The sequence below is a fragment of the Buteo buteo genome, chromosome 6 (assembly GCF_964188355.1).
Source record: "Buteo buteo chromosome 6, bButBut1.hap1.1, whole genome shotgun sequence".
Classification (NCBI taxonomy): Eukaryota; Metazoa; Chordata; class Aves; order Accipitriformes; family Accipitridae; genus Buteo; species Buteo buteo.
The window spans coordinates 41,660,967-41,677,390 of NC_134176.1; the positions used below are offsets into that span (position 1 = coordinate 41,660,967).

A 16,424-nucleotide genomic window follows, 5' to 3' on the forward strand; every position below is an offset into this window, starting at 1 on the left:
AACACAGCCTTTGGGTTGACAGGTTGTTTCAGTTTTAGTGACACAAGGGCACACGTCAAGTAGTCTGCTTGATTTTTGGGGTTGAATCATTTGACTATTGTAGCAGACCCAACATACAATAAAACATATACAATGAACCAGAACAGACTGACATCAAATAAATGACTCTCTTATTCAATATGAATAATCCAAAATGCCTTTAAACCGATACTTCTTTAAATCTAAATCTTGGTTTATTTATTTATGGAAATCACATACCAAATAGCACACTACAGTATTTTAAAAAATATGTGATTTCTCTATATTAATGATTTATACAAATCCACTGAGATGTTTTATATCAGTTTTCAATCTGTTTTAGCCACCCAAAGTCTACTTAATCATCGTGGCGTAAGGAAAATCGGACAAAAAGAGTGGAAGTGGATTTTATTAGTTATGTGTGTTTGCTTGGAGTAGTTAAAATTCTCTTTGTTTTCTGCCTCTGTGTTTAGACCAGGAGCTTACATTTACAGTGAAAGGATCCCATGAAGGAAGCCAGAAGGTTTTGCTGGACTCTGACCCTAGCCTTAGGGTCATCATATTTCACTGCGTCATAAATGACCAGACAAGACTGGATATCACATTACCAGAAGAGGTATGTTCCCCTTCTGGATGTTATCATTAACCTTAATGAAATTAGAAGAAGAAATTAATATAACCAGTGAACTGAACTAGCCCTCTTAGTAGAAGTTCTGGAGATGACAAACCTTTCATGTGCACATCCCTACCACTTTTTACATTGTTTCAGCTGGCAGAGAAAAATGAAACGGAGGGATCTGGGGTCCTTTCTTTCCCTTTGAATTCACTCCCTTTGCAGAAGGAAATAATAGTAGAAGAGGTGAGTGCTGTGAACCTTTTGAAATAAATATTTTCAGAATGTGTTTAATGCTGACCTGCTAGAAATAAAGTTACCAAGTGAACAAAATCACTGTGTAAAATTGTACAGCTATTTATTGAAAACATTAAAAAAATTAAGACTGTCATATTCACTTTTAAGGAAGCTGGTGTTAACAATAATTATAATAATATCAAAATCATTGCAAACCTGCATCCCAAAATTAAAATTAAGTGGTTTCAAGGAACAAAAATGACTGTCATATGCACATACATTCAAAAATTTCTTTTTGGGTATTGGGGTAATTGCAGAATGGTTAGGAGTTAAAAAAAAAACATCCAGAACACAAGCTTAATTCAGATCTTAACATGTCTAAATATTGATATTGAGAGTGTTTTGTATGTAATTTTTTTTCTTTTTTTCTAAAATAAGGTTACTTGTCTAATTGTTGTTGCTCCTTCTAAGTGTGCACAATGTGAGCTGGTGTAACGTGCAAGCTCGTGGCACACTAACTGCCCCAAACAGATGGGCTTGTTAGATAAGAGAGAATTTGATTCTAGAGCAGGGAGTGAGACTTTGGTTAATTGTACCAAAATAACGTCCTTAGCTACAGGAATTATTATTTGAGAACCTCCTCTCTTACTGAATGAGCATTGCCTGAGCTTGAAGGAAAGAAATGTTTTAAAATTTGGTGGTAATTAGCTTCATTTTCTGGATTTCTAGGATAATTCCTTTCACTTGTGCTTGACAGCGAGAAAATGGTAAGATAGCCTCTTTTTGTCCTATCATCCAGGATTACTGTAAACTAGTTATCTAGGTTTTTTTCTATGATAGGTGGAGAGATGAACACATGCCACGTGAGTGCTTTGTCCTGTACTCACGTGGTGCCTGAGGTAAGTGCAAGTCTGCTGCAGTTACAAGATCATGCAGTTCCATATGAGTTTATGAGCCTTGGTAGGTTTCTTCAGGGTAACTTAGCCTATTTTATGATTACTATTCTTAGACATGAGTAAAACTGCAGTACTTGAATATTAATTTTGCTGCCCATTTATGCCAGTAGTCAGATCTGCATGATGACTGAAATAAACTCTCTCGCTCTTTAACTTTGCAAAGTCACCAAAACATAGGGCAGCCTGGCTTCTTCCCCTTCTGCTTCACTGAGCAGAATGGGAGCTGAAACCTGACCAGCTGCACCTCTGTCATCCCACTCTCAGGGACAGAATTGCCCCAGTGATAGCTAAAATTGAAGACAGTGAGGTTTTATGGTACAGCTGAAAACTTCTTATGGTTCACAGCATCCTTAATATTGGGTGATATACAGAAGGGAAGCAAGGTGGATTTTCAGAGCATGGGAGCACTTTGTGTAAATGAAATTCAGAGCATGGGAAGAAGAGCTACCTACTCAATCTCAGCCCATAGCAAAATGTATTGAAATGTAAATCTAACAGATACAGATTTACAGAGAGAGCAAGAGAAATTTTAATCTAGCACTAAAAAAGCTGTTTGTTTCCATAAGGTCAATCAGTTGACATTATTCTGTTTTAAAAATCACACTGTGGTATACCAAATTTGCTGGAGAAGAGAGGTTACTAACATTAACCCTTGAAACATTCGTGTTTGTCAAATATTTGTGAAAGTAATGTTCAGGATAGAGTTTACAGCCACCAGAGTGCGATGTGGCCCAGAAGATTTGGTCAATATTGAGTGCTCATCTCAGTAAGAAGTGTATTTGTGGTGTTGTAGGCACAAAATATTAGCTGCCATTTGATTGGTTTTGTACCTTTTTTTCTGCAAATTTTTTGGCTTGTGCTTCACTTTTCTCAAGGGAGAAAATACAATATGGCTCCCCAAGTGGAAAAAATGATGGATATTCTTATGTATTTGCAGGATGAAGCTTGCAAATGCTTATCTAGAAAACTGTTCAGCTCACAGGTGAAAGGCTGGATTTCACAGGACAGAGGCTGAGTAGGGGATGATGCTTGCTCTGCAGTTCAAACTCCATCACACAGCTCATTAGGACCTTCGCTTTGAATACTGTTAGTGAGCTGTCAAAACCTGAGAACAGGTGATGGTGGCATCACTTGAGTTTTCCAGGATGTCATGGTGATAAAAAGGAATGGGTACAGAAAAAATTACTCCTGAAATTACCCCTTTTGGTGATCTTTCCCTTACTTGTGTGTCTTGTCTTTGTGCCCGTGTTCACAAGAAATCTAAAGTACCTTGGAAACTCCTCTTCATCATCACTATTATTCACTGCTGGCAATAGAAATGCTCCTTTTTCTTCTGTTCCTTGACCAGTATTCAGACTTGGAAATAGCCTGTTTTACAGATGATTTGTGGAGTTTACTGACTACCTGCCCTATAGGTCTTGAAATCAGCTATAAATGACATGTGCATTGATTTGTCCCATTGTCTATTCCAGCTCAGGAGACCTGGATGTGCGCTTGGGGTTTAGCCTGTGCACGGAAGAGCAGGACTTCCTGCAGAAAAGGAAGAAATATGTTGCAGCTGCTCTGAAAAAGATTCTTCATTTGGAGGAGGATCTGAAAGAGCATGAGGCAAGCCATTGCAGACCCTGGTAGCAACTCCTCTCCAGGGATCGGGGCCTGGCTCACAAACTGAAACCACAAATGAAAAACCAGTTTGTTTAATCCTGCTATTCTGGGGCAGGCCTGGCCACCTAGGGCAAGAGATGAGCAAGAGAAGCAGTAGCTAGTTCATGCAGCAGAGCGGGGAAAGCAGGATAACGCCCTTACAGCCCCCAAAACTTCTCAACAGCTCCTCAATTCAACCCATTCCTGTTTATTCTTGATACTGCTCATGGGTCTGAGGAGGAAAATTTATAGTGGGCAGACATGGAACAGCTGGGGGATGCTGCCTGGGAAATAGTGTGCCTTAGCTTGGTAACAGAAGCAAGGTGGTGGTCGTAGCATTTGTAAAGGATTTTGAGGGCAGAAAGCAAAATTTTCACACAGATATCTGAATAAAAATACTTTGGGTGGTTTCTGCAGCAGAAAAGGTGTATTGTTGGGAAAACTGACTACTAGAATAAAACCATCAAGCTGGAAGAGTGAATCTTACAGCATCGTTGAGTTGTACAGATCAAATAGCTGACTGAAGTGTAGCTTTATCACTGTAGCTGGCTGCTCCTGCCTCCACAATTCAGTCATAAGTTTTGTAACTGCTTATGCCTAACTGAGTTGTTGAAAATCAGAAAAGTACAAACATACCAACAACAAGAATCCTCTTTAGTTTACAATTGAAGGAAATAGTGCTGTGGACAGGTTACAGATTTAAAAAAAATCGTATTTTGGATTTCAGAGCAGAGAATAATACAGGAAATAAAATTTTCAAGAAAGTTGGAAAGAACATTTTTACATAGCTGTCTAAGAGTTTCCTGACACAGGGAAAAATGGTTCAGGTGGTATGACCAAAATGGTAAGACCAAAGCTGTTTTTTGAAAAGGTGTAATTGCTCTGGCTCTGTTATTCATGTATTTAACTTCAAAATTGTGCAAAAAATCACCTCTACCTTGTTAACTCACTTACATTTGAACTGAAAAAAAAAATCATTAGAATTTTAATTTATAATGAAAAAGGTTAGAAAATGTAAAAACCAAAATATAACTTTTTGAAATTATTCTAATTTTAGTTAGATGATCAGATTTTTCCTCATTATTATTTTATAAAGTTTCCTAGATTTTAAGTTCTTATTGAGTTTAGGGTAGGAAGAACACCTCTTCTGGGTTTTTGCGTGTTTTTTTCAGGGGGAGGTGTGAGGGGTTTTTTTATTTCATAGGATGGGAGAAATATTTTCTTCAAACTGTCTTCATTGACTTTAGAACAGCAAATCGCTTGATGAAATTAGAAGCTAGTACTTGAAAGGTATAAATAGACATTTTCCATAGGGCATGTAAGCATCCACACAACCCAAGATGCTAACGGAAGCAAAGGGTGTACTAGATCAGGAAAAGATTAAGAGAAGAATAGTCCGTCTCTTGAATTACACTTGGACCTTGGAGGGGGGGAAGCCCTATCGATGATTGTGCTTCAGGACATATAGTAATTAGTGGCCTGAGGCCAGAAGGCTTTGGCTATTGTTCGGTCTGGCTGATTACAGGGTGCTGTGCATTCTTCTGAGACACCGGTCATTGTTAGAGGCAGAATCACAGATCCTTAATCTGCTCCGGCATGGTAAATCCTGTATTTTCTATGACGGCTTCTAATAATACACTTTGAGAAGAATTCCAGGGTGATGAGGTTGATTCCAATTATATATTAAGTAAACAGCCTTCCAACCCCCCCCCCCCCCAATCTGAGTGGGTAGGACATAAGCCTTCCTTCTCCCATCAGTCAGGTGGTGGCAATAGCAGCCTTTTGCAACAATCACATCCTTTTTGTGCAAAGTAATGTCACTGCTTGTGTCGGTGCCTGTAACCTGTTATCTGATTTCTGCAGTAAGGAGGAGTGCTTGCCTCTAATCCGTGCATGGCTTTCTCTCCTTCTGCCTTGCTGTGTCGAACAGGTGCCGGTGGTGGCCATCACAACAACTGGGGGAGGGACGAGGTCACTGACAGCGATGTATGGCAGCCTGCTCGCTCTCCAGAAACTCAATCTGTTAGACTGCATTTCCTACATCGGTGGTTTATCGGGTACCACATGGTGAGAATGACCCAGACAGGGTTTATGTTTGTACTCTCTGCTCAATCCTGTTGACTATTTGTACAGCACTATCAGCTTATATGGCACTTAGTAAAGCAAAGGTATTTCCATTTTCCCCACAATCTCCTGTGTCCACCTAGAGCAAAGAAACAAAACATACTGAGTAAGAGATCAGTTGTCACATTCATCAGCTGCTTTTGTCACCACACGGACACAGTCTATGCCTGATGTTTTCATGTAAATGCTCTATTCCCTTTTCATATTTTATCAATTATACCTTAGACTGAATGCAACGAATTTGTCTTTAAACTGGAAATTGAAGAAAGATGGGAAGAAGAATTTATGCCTGCCATTTGCTGGTTATTCTCACTTCCATTTTGGATTTAAAGTGCATCTCCCTCTGGTAAAAGATGTATTTGGGGCTGGTGGAATTAATATTGTCGCATACAGTCCAACAAATGACACCAAGTTACTGAGCTTGGAGAGACTGCAGCTATGGTTGCTCATTATAAAGTGCTGTCTTCTCCCAGTGGGCATACAACAGATGATGTCATATTTAAAATAACTCAAGTATTTAATCAAGTGGGTTCTAGGTAGCTCCACTCCTCTACAGTTGGTTGGAAGTGGAGAGGTTTTTTGCACTGAATTGTGTGTCAGTCCATTATATAAGCTCAAACATTAATGGCAGGTTTGTCTAAGTATTTGACAAAATTTGAACTTTTCTGTATGTATGTGGAGATCTGAGTGTACCTGCCTGTGTTATGATTTTAAGGAGACAGTTAAGAATGGCTGTACCAGGACATGCCCAAGACCCAAGAACTGCCCAGTTCTCTTGCTGGCAGGAGGCGTTAGCAGATACTTGGGAACAAATGTAGGATGAGAGCAAACTAATAGTGACTGCTCCATAGAATACTCCCCACCTTCCAAGAAACTGAGTTTCTGAGGACTGGTGGCATCTTTGTATTTAATAGCTTTGGGTGTTTTGTTTTGTTTTTTTTTTTCTCCCTTGAATTTCTCAGATTGTTTTTGAGCACTCACAAACTTTTATCATCAAACCCAGGAAAGCTTGGAGGTTTTGTTTGATCTTGAAATGAGAGTATTTTAGGTGTGTTTAATTTTTAGTTGTGAGCCCCATAAAAATTAAGAAACAGGCAAACAGGTTGCACAAAAGTTCTCTGAAGCCAAACCGCGGCATTACTCCTCTTTCATTATTTTCTTCTAATGTTTCTTCAGGACAATGGCAAACTTGTATGAAGATGCTAATTGGTCACAAAAATATCTGGAGGATGCAATCAAGGAAGCTCGCAAGCAAGTAACCAAATCCAAGATCTGCTGTTTTTCTTTGGATTGTCTGAAGTACTATTATAATGACTTGATGGAGAGAATTAAAGAAGGACGTAACACTTCCTTCATAGACCTTTGGGGGCTTGTCATTGAATCCATGCTACATGATAAGGTATTACTCCTTTTTTCCAGAAACCTGATGAACTTCCATAGCTATAAAGGAGAAGAAAATAAATCCTGGGATGCCATTCAGTACTACTAATGCAAATAATTAGTTTAGTGGTTGATTAAATTCTGTATATTCAGATCCATTATTAAAACACTACTCTTTCTTTAAAGTGAGGTTGACCTTGAACTGAAGGAGTCATGGCATTGCAGTCAAAGGTGTTCTTTCTTCTTAAAGAAAGTAAAATCCTGAGAAAGAACTATTTGAAATGTGAACTAATGACTTTGGACATTTGATATTCTGACAAGAAGAGGCACTTAAAAATTTGAAATAATTTACTTCACCAGCATAAATGAAGATGCATTTATAAAGTGACTTAGGTATATAATGCATACAGAGATGGTGCAAATAGCAGGAAAGACCATTCTCTAAATATGTTATTAACTTTTAAGAAAGAGTGATAGAAATTTTGGTACTTTAAAAAGAGTATAACTTAAGTAGTTTTCTTCTGGTTTATGTTTATACAAGGAAGTTTTAAACTGTCATGTGCAATAGAATATGTTCTTGCATATGAATATACTTGCAAAGTATCTTAAAATATGATCAACTCTGTTCGCTGAGATCCAGCCAAGGAAAGTATCTTACCTTTCACTTAGCCACATATTTCTTCCCAGGAATGTTTTTTTTTTCCGTGCTGAATCTACCGTTAACCTCTCTGCATATCTCAAATCTCAGAACCCACATAGGGTGTAGGTGATTCTTATGGGATACTTGCCACGTTTGGAATATCCCATGGCAGATATTTCTGAACAACCCAGTGAGCTGAGAATGGGAAGGAGAACCTGGAGAAAGCTGATAATTCACATTATATTATTTCAAGTGCAAGTTGGTTTTCACCTCATTCCATTAACCATTTTTAATCAAAACCAGAAAGACGAGCATAGACTCTCAGACCAACGGCAGGCAGTGGATAACGGTCAGAACCCATTGCCCATCTATGTGGCCATCAACCTCAAGTCCAACTATAGTGCTCAGGCGTTCAGAGGTAATGGTTATGATTTAGATTTCTTAACACCTTTATAGTTTAAGTAATCTGAACTAAAACTAAATGCATGTAATCAGCTTTAATAATACAATAGTTCTTCCATTCTAATTGGAAAAAAAAGCCCCTTTTAAAATTTCAGATAATAGTGACTAACACTTAAAAATAAAAAATCCAAACATGTTTAGTCTTTAGAATTTGAGTTCTCTACATTGCCAGGAGCGAGAATATAGTTATACCACCGAAGATGCCTAACTCAAAATTTATCCTGGTCACAAAAACCTTGTAATGAAACTAATTCTTATGATAGTTCCACATGGTCTTATTTTGAACAATTAAAGGGAAAACTTTGAAATTTTGGGTCCAGTGGCAGGAAAATCACTGCTTCCTCTACTATTAATTTGCACAGTATTTGTTTAATGTGAGCAGCTGAGTACATAACACCAAGTGAATGCTAAGCTTTCTGTCACTGGTGCCCTACAGGGAACAAGTTATACATGAGCAATGCATCCTTTTGGGTAAGATTAACTGCAGGGAATGCTTATGGTTTTATTCAGACCAGGGCTTTTCTGCTGGAGATTGCTGTATCACAGCCTGGGACCGCCCTCCCTTGATGTGAAAGGACCTTATGGCATTAGTACTGCAGGCAATATAGATACAGCTATAGCTGGTGAATGGCATATTACGAACTAGCCAGTGTCTGTCTTATGATTTTTTTCCTGCTCTCTAGTAGTCTTCTGTTTAGCAATAGTTAACATATTGCCTTTTCATTATCTGCCTGCTGTTGCCGTAGAGTGGCTGGAGTTCACTCCTTATGAAGTCAGTCTCCTGAAATACGGAGCATCTATTCGCGCAGAACATTTTGGAAGTGAATTCTTTATGGGAAGGATGGTGAAGAGGTTCTCAGAGACTCGGATCTGCTATATGCAAGGTGACTATTGCCTAGAGGGAAAGGTGGCCTACTTGAGAGGCAGCTGGCACGAGTGAGTATGTGGTCTGTAGTGTACAGCACTGGGAAGACACCAGCAAACAGGTTGAGCAGGTGTGAGTTTGCATTAGCAAGGACATACTTGGGAAGTAAGCCCACGAAGATATCCATCCAGACAGAAAGGAAGTATCCAAGGGGAAGGACTGAAGGTATGTATCAATTAAAATTCTTCCAAGACTACTCCATCAATCAGTTTCTATTCTCTCTTTCACTTTACAGGCATGTGGAGTAGTATATTTTCCATAGATGTGATGTATGTCTGGAATTTGGCTACTGATTCAGAGGACTTTTGGAGTAGATGGACCAGAGACAGAGTAAAAGATATTGGTGAGATGTTTTTGTGTTTTTTTTACCATGAGTATATATTGTTTATATTCTGTGCAGGGGTCTAATGCCTAAAGAGATGCTGCCGAAGTCAGACAGAAAGAGGTAGGGAAAGCAAAGCAGAGATGTCAGCTAAGAAATTTTTCTGCTTGATTTAGAAGAACTAAACCGTGCTTCTTTGGCAAAGCTTTGGCAAAGCTGTGCCTTTTTCTAAAGGCACAAAACCAGTCTCCAGCAGACGTAAAAATCATATTGTATTTAGAACACATCTTAAGGTTGTTAAGTTAGGATATGGTCCTCCTTGGCCACTAATACCGTCAATAGAGACAACAGCTCTTGCAGAGGGCTGTCTTCTCCACTAAACTGCCTGTGGAGAAAGCTCGCTCTTGCTGTTAATTGCACAGGGAACCTGGAGTGACTGGCCTCCTAACTTAGCTAATGTTTGCAGCAGGGTGATGTTCACATGCATTCTGAAGGTGTCCTGTTCAAAGGCTGGTGTTGCCCTCCTGTATGTTTTGGGACCCGGCTCTTCCCTCCACCACACGCTGCAATAGAATTGGGCATCATTCGAGGAAGTCTAGAATGGGAGGTGGTGCTTACTGCCTGGCAGCTGGATAACTGCAGATAGCTGTTACTTCATTCACTGTCCAATGCTGAGTTTTATTTGGTAGCATAGACTTTAAGGGCTTATAACTATGTTTGATTTACCTTTGGGCTGGGGGATGGTGACAACTGTGGTTATTAGTTACTCAATTTTTTAAAAATATTGATCATTTCAGAAAACTGTCCTAAACTCAGAACTTCTTTCCTTCTTGCAGAGGAAGAACCCTTTCTGTCCATGAATCCATATGAGGTAGACACATGTCTATTCACTCCCTCAAGTGCCCTCTCCTGTGCTCTGCGAGATGTCTTAACAGGACGCCCAACCATTGCACAGTATCCCAATTTTATCAGAGGCTTCCAGATGCATAGCAAGTACCTGGAGAGTGAAGAATTTTCTACCTGGAAAGGCATAGTAACACTGCATGTTTTTCAGTAACATTTTGAGGAGGTTTAGGTTTGGGAATTCATTTAGGATGTCCAACAAGGAGGAAGAAACAAGACTGACTTCTGAAATTCCACTTCTCCCTTCCACAAATGGAAGACATGGAAGCCAGATTTGAACAGCATTTCATTTTTGGGGGGGGTCGAGGGGGGAGGTGAGGGGTGAAACTAAATTTGATTGTCTGGGGATTGTGTTCCAGTGGACAAGGTGAGCTCAGCCTGAGGAGGCAGAAGGGATCTTCTCCTTAGGGCCAAAGCTGCTTGAGTTGTCAGGGAAGGAAGGAAAAAGCTGTAGTGTGTCACTTACTCCTGTAAATCAGTGCTCCTAGTGAGTCAAAGGAAGGCATGGAGAATTCTCCATTCTTCCCTCTTTAACTCTGTGCAGAGGAGCAGTCAATCTCGTTTTTATTTGTTGGAATGAGAAATGTTTGTGTTTCAGACACAGTGATAGACTCCCTTCCAAATAAACTGATGGAAACAGCAAATGATGAGCTCTCCCTGGTTGATACTGGTTTTTTCATCAATACCAGCTACCCACCACTTTTGAGATCGAAGAGGGAGGTGGATGTCATCTTGCATTTGAATTACAGTGGAGGGTCCCAGACACTGGTAAGGAAAGCCATGGTATCTGAGATCTTTTTCCTTCATGGTCTTTTGGTCTCTAGCACTTGTCAGTTAAACCAACTAACTTTCCAGTACTGGAAAGGGAATTAGATTATTATTATCTGATTTATTATTTAGATTATTGGGTGGTTTATTTCTCAGTAACTAAAAGGATATTAGAAGACAGTGATGGAAGGAGGCATTTTAAAATCATCAAGGTCTTCACTGCAGTGGATCGAAGAGTTTTTGAGGAGCTGACTGAGGAGCATTCTGGAGCTCTAATGCTGGTTTTGTTTTTCTTTGAACTGAGCAAGTTACAGAGGCAATGGAAAGTCCTGGCAATATTTTAACAGATTAAATGGTAAACCCTATGTGTTTCTGGGCCTTTTTATCTCATATCACTCTTAGGGAAATGTACTGGCTGATGCTGGACTTGATTAATAACGAAAATATAATTAGTGTTGCATGTATAGTGAGAATAATATAAAAGTAGACATCGGCATGTAGTAAATATAGCTGTTAAAGTTTTTTTTCATGAGGTCATAAGGTATGTTGATAAATGTATTTCTTAATAGGGAGTCATTATCAAGCAATACACAGAGGACAGAAAGATTGGGAAAGCGATAACTAATGAAGAAGTCAAGGCAATGACACAGAATAATCTGGACTGATGTGGTCCTCCTCCATTCTTGCAGTTTCTTTGCCTTCTCCTTCTGAACCTGTTTCATTGGAATTAAAAAATCAGTCCTGCGGCTTTTGGCTCCATTTTCTAGCTCAAAGAAAGTGACTGTTTTATTGTTTTGCCTAAAGCAGTGCAGAAAATAAAATAAGCTGCAATGTCTGGTGTGGTTATGGCTGTTTCCATCTGAAACTTAACATCTTCTCGCAGGAAGATTCAAGCCTTAGAATATTCATGTTAGCTGCTGGAGTTTAAAAAATCCAGGTCTCTGGATCTTTTTTGAATTTTGATTCTTTGTATTAATTTTATTTATTTTATTCATTCATCCAGCCTCTGGATCAGATTGCAAAGTACTTCTCGGGGCAAGGAATTCCATTTCCCAAAATTGAGATAAGTGAGGAAGACAGGGAAAACTTGAAGGAATGCTATGTGTTTGAAGATGCTGACAGTCCACAAGCTCCAACAGTGCTTTTTTTCCCCCTAGTAAATGACACCTTCAAGAAATATAAAGCTCCTGGTGAGTCATCCGTGGCTAGCAATTTTAATAAAAAGTCACTTGCCTAGTGTGTCCTCTCCATATCTAATGTCTCACTGTCATCTCTGACTTTCTTTCCAATGCTGGCATTATCAGTCTCATCACTGACAAAAATAACTGGTCTGTGTCAGTATGTCTGAACTATGAGAACTCTAGAAGCTTTCCTAATACATTTGAGATCAAAATAGGCATTTCATCTATAGGACTTACTAGAGATAGTATGAAGGTAAAACTCCCCAAATACGTACAGCATAGGTGGTAGGTCCTCATCACAATATGTTTTATTCTACAGATGTGGACTTGCTGTGTGCTGCTGCTTGCAAACAAAGATGGAGGGAAAACCTTCTGGAGATTTTGGTGGTAGCCCATTCATCTGGGTTTTGTTCACATATTTAAAAGTAATCTCCCAGACTGAGGACTAAGCGGACAGAGATCTTTGTTTTTAATATGAACTATGTCCTCTGAGTGCCATCATTTCTCCTAAACTTTCAGTGAGAGGGTTGTTATTTCATCCAGTACAAGAGTAGCTTGTTTTCCTTTTGTTTGCACTTTTCTAGTTTGGGTAACAAAGACTTCATGTTGTCCAAGGAGTGGTCTCCAAGCGCTGCTGCTGATAATCAATGTTGTTCTCACTTCCAGCTGTTTGGGTTTACATAATTTTTTGGACAGAGGCTTGATCCAGAGGCTGAAGTATACAATGCTGCTAGACTACTTTTACGTCCCTCTGGCAAATCATATCTTTCCCTCCAAATCTCCCTTTTCTACATGTAATTATTTAAATGACCGATATGAGTCACATACTGCAGTAAAACCTTATTGGTCCATCTCCTTGCGGTTTGTCCCTCAGGTGTGGAAAGGAGTCCTGAAGAGATGGCTGAAGGCAAAGTTGATGTCTCCAGCATCCTCTCCCCATTTACGACAAGGGAGGTGTGTTTCAGTGAAGAGAATTTTGACAAACTGGTGAAACTGACTGATTACAATGTCCTGAATAACGAGAAGTTGATTATTCAGGCCTTGCGCTTGGCAGTAGCACGGAGGAAGCAACGGAATTATTAGCCACCGCTCACTAGCTTCAACCTTCCACGTGATATTTCTTGGGTTGTCTATTATGTGGTGAGATCAAGATGTTTGATACTTGCCAGTGATACTTGCAGTAGAAATCGCATCATCCTGAGGACATGCTGGACTCCATCCCATTTATGTGACTGTTCAGATGAACAGATTGGAATTTATCAGAGATTTAATCCCAAACAAACTTCAAAGCAGCAAATTTGTTTTTAGTTTTGTTACCTTGTTACTTTACCAATTGATACATATATATTCCGTATAAATTAATATGGTGTTGTGTAAGATAATAATGAAATATGTAGCACATTAAAATGTGATTCAAAGCAGTATTTGTATGGTTTTTTTCTGTCTGGCAGAACAGCAATCCCTTGAACTGGAATTTCTCTGGTAAATAGCTAATCCATTTTATTGGTCTTGCTTAGCTTGATTATTAAAGGTTGTCATCTCTGATTTGATTTTCTGTCCACTATGAGGTTTTTATTTAACTGGCTTTCTTCACTAATCTTTGAAAATAAGTTTCTTAAGTTACTATCAGTGTTGTAAAAATCTATACAGTTTTCACCATCAATAGAAAATACTCCTGAATCAGGTCATCTTTTTTTCAGGTGGTCAAACGAGTCCTCTGAGCTGCTAATTCACAGAACCACCTATATTCATCCTAAGTAGTAGTCATGTTGCCCAACTTTCCTTTCATTTTCTCTTGGAGTTGCTGCTGACTGTCCTGTCTCACCCATCTTCACCTGCCTTGACCGTTCCTGAAAGATGGCCTTGCAATTTCTCCCAGTGTTTCATAAGATGGGAAGTGGCTGCTAGCTATTTGCATAGGATAGGGCAGTGCAAGAGAGCCTTTTGAGATCCCTTCCAGACATGTTTTTTGCAACTGTTCGACACTTTCCTGCAAATGGTCTTTTGCAGGGATTGTCCTGAGAGGGTGGTTCCTCCTCATCAAAAATCCTAGAGGTCTTCTGGGGGAAGGTAGCTGCCAAAGGCTCTCTTCTCGCAGCTCTGCAACAGGCAGATCACAAGCTCAGTCTTTCACAATAGCACAATAGCACAAAATGCACTGTGGAGCTGTGATAGACGAAGAGACTGGTCACAGCAGCTCAGAAAATGCTTGGGATTATCTTCCTTTTGATAATAAAAGGCTCCTACTGTTGCAATGAACTTCAGACTGAGTCACCAGGGTAGAATCGGTGTTGAGATCAGGAGAGTCTTGATTACGCTCAGAAGTGGCGAATTTGCTTGTATGGAGCAAAGTTCTAGGAAATGGATAGGAGAAAAAAGATTCACTCCTATGGAAAAAACAGCTGGTGGTGCATCTTAGAGCAATTTTGGGTGGTGGAAGAGGAGGAACGGGCCATGTTTTTCACCTATGAGCACGTTCATTGTGTTTGTGCACCTGAAACTCCTGAAAGGGTACGGTGTAACTCTGTTTTCAGGTACAGTGTTGCACGTTTAAACCTAGATTATTAGCCCTCCACATGTGTGGCAGCTGTAACTGTGGTTTAACTCCAGAACACTAGAATATCAGCTCATGGGATCCCTCTGGGTCTTTTCCAGAGATATCTTTGGTTTTACTCCCATGGTTTCTAAGATCTTTTTGCTGGAAATGAAACAGAGCAGGATGGAAGAGGTTTCAGTCTGTTTTACAGGGGAAACTTACTTAACAACAGCATGGAAAAAAGCCAGATAGGTGCATGACACAGCCTGAGCCTGATTAACCCTGCTTTTCATCAGGGTTAATTAGTCCATCTTCATCTCCATGACTAATTACTGTACTGACATAGGTGTGCTGCATCCCAAGTCAGCCTTGGGGTATCTCTGCATTGTGTCCTGCTGGCTGATGCAAAACCTGCCTTTCCCTCTCTGAGGGAGTTCCTCCTACTCTCAAGATCATTCTGCAGCTCCTTCTTTCAGCTTCCCCAATGTTTCAATATCCTCTTTTTGAAACAGGGCACCAATAGTGATTTTTTTTTTTTTTAATTTCCAGATCATTGATAAAAACATGCAATAGGCTTATAACTGTTTGCAATCTCTCTAGGAGTATTTTCCTTTGGGGTTACCTTCCTTGGACTACTGCTTTTTGTGATCTGTTAGTTATCCATCCTTCATGTGTTTAAAGTTCATGTGACATTTGTTGCATCTAGTTCTTAAGTTAGAGTGTCTTAAAATGCCAAATGTTTTAGGAAATTCAAATTATATCATGTCTGTGAGTTACCTTTATCAATCAGTTCTCAATTCATTGCAAAGTGAAATGAGATTATTTTGCATTTGATTTCTCTGTTAAATTTCATAATAGCAAGGGTGAGGTTTTTTAAAAAAAACTCTCATTTTTTTTTACTTCTTGTGTACTCACTTCAGGTACACCCTCACTGAGACAGGGGCCACCTCACATGGTGTGCAGTGCCCTGGACAGTGAAGCCTTATAAATGTGAGGACATAAAGAATACATGAGAACATAAAGAATAATTAACATTAATCTCAACATTAATTTCACCCTCCCAAATGTATTCTCTTGGAGAACATTCACTCAAGCACCTTAATTCAGATGTACAAAGTAACAAAATTTCTGAGAAAGTGAGTGACCTTTTAAAGCTTTGCCTTTACAAGGGAAACTCTCTTACAGTTTCAACAGGTGAGTTGGGAATTGTTTCACGCAATATTTGTCACTGCAATATCTGCTTGGCTGAAAGACAGCTTACCGCCTGGGTCGAGCAAAATGGAAAGTGAGGTGGGGATTAAAAAAACTCTTTCAGATGTGTCTTTAAGGAAAGACCCACCTACTCCCTATAGGCAATAAAGAGCTACAAAAAGTCTTTTGTATGCACATCAGTTTGTTCGGATGTCCTTGGCCAAAGAAGTCCTTGTTGCCCACTTCTGGGCAGCCAGCTGGACCCTGCCTTGGGTCAGCCACCTCCGCACAGGGGGCTGCAGTGGGACAGCCCTCCGGTGCGCAAAAGCACCGGGGCCTCCTCAAGAAGTGATGGGGATGCTTAAAAGCATAAAACATTTGCTCAGCGCCCATCACTGCGAAGGGAAGATCCCTTTTGGGTCTCGATGTCCCTCTAAGTACAGCTGCAAAGGCCGTCCTTCTGCAGTGCCGGAGCCTGGGTGTCTGCGCCTCGGTGCAGGTCTGCAGCGCGCACTCACCTCCAG

At 39.8% G+C, this 16,424-nt stretch overlaps 1 protein-coding gene across 2 annotated transcripts in view; it reads left to right on the forward strand.

The window, feature by feature from the left end:
- The window catches only part of LOC142032240 (cytosolic phospholipase A2 epsilon-like), a 34,432-nt gene extending 20,808 nt beyond the window's left edge, over positions 1-13,624 (forward strand). For both annotated transcript variants that reach the window (XM_075030657.1, XM_075030658.1), the window contains 13 exons: positions 492-634; positions 788-877; positions 1,598-1,635; positions 3,297-3,432; positions 5,399-5,535; positions 6,769-6,991; positions 7,916-8,030; positions 8,821-8,958; positions 9,235-9,342; positions 10,158-10,349; positions 10,823-10,992; positions 11,996-12,182; positions 13,048-13,624. In XM_075030657.1, the coding sequence (XP_074886758.1) occupies positions 492-634; positions 788-877; positions 1,598-1,635; positions 3,297-3,432; positions 5,399-5,535; positions 6,769-6,991; positions 7,916-8,030; positions 8,821-8,958; positions 9,235-9,342; positions 10,158-10,349; positions 10,823-10,992; positions 11,996-12,182; positions 13,048-13,256 (1,886 nt within the window). In that variant the 3' untranslated portion in view covers positions 13,257-13,624. The remainder of the gene's footprint in view (positions 1-491; positions 635-787; positions 878-1,597; positions 1,636-3,296; positions 3,433-5,398; positions 5,536-6,768; positions 6,992-7,915; positions 8,031-8,820; positions 8,959-9,234; positions 9,343-10,157; positions 10,350-10,822; positions 10,993-11,995; positions 12,183-13,047) is intronic.
- The last annotated feature ends 2,800 nt before the right edge of the window (positions 13,625-16,424 follow it).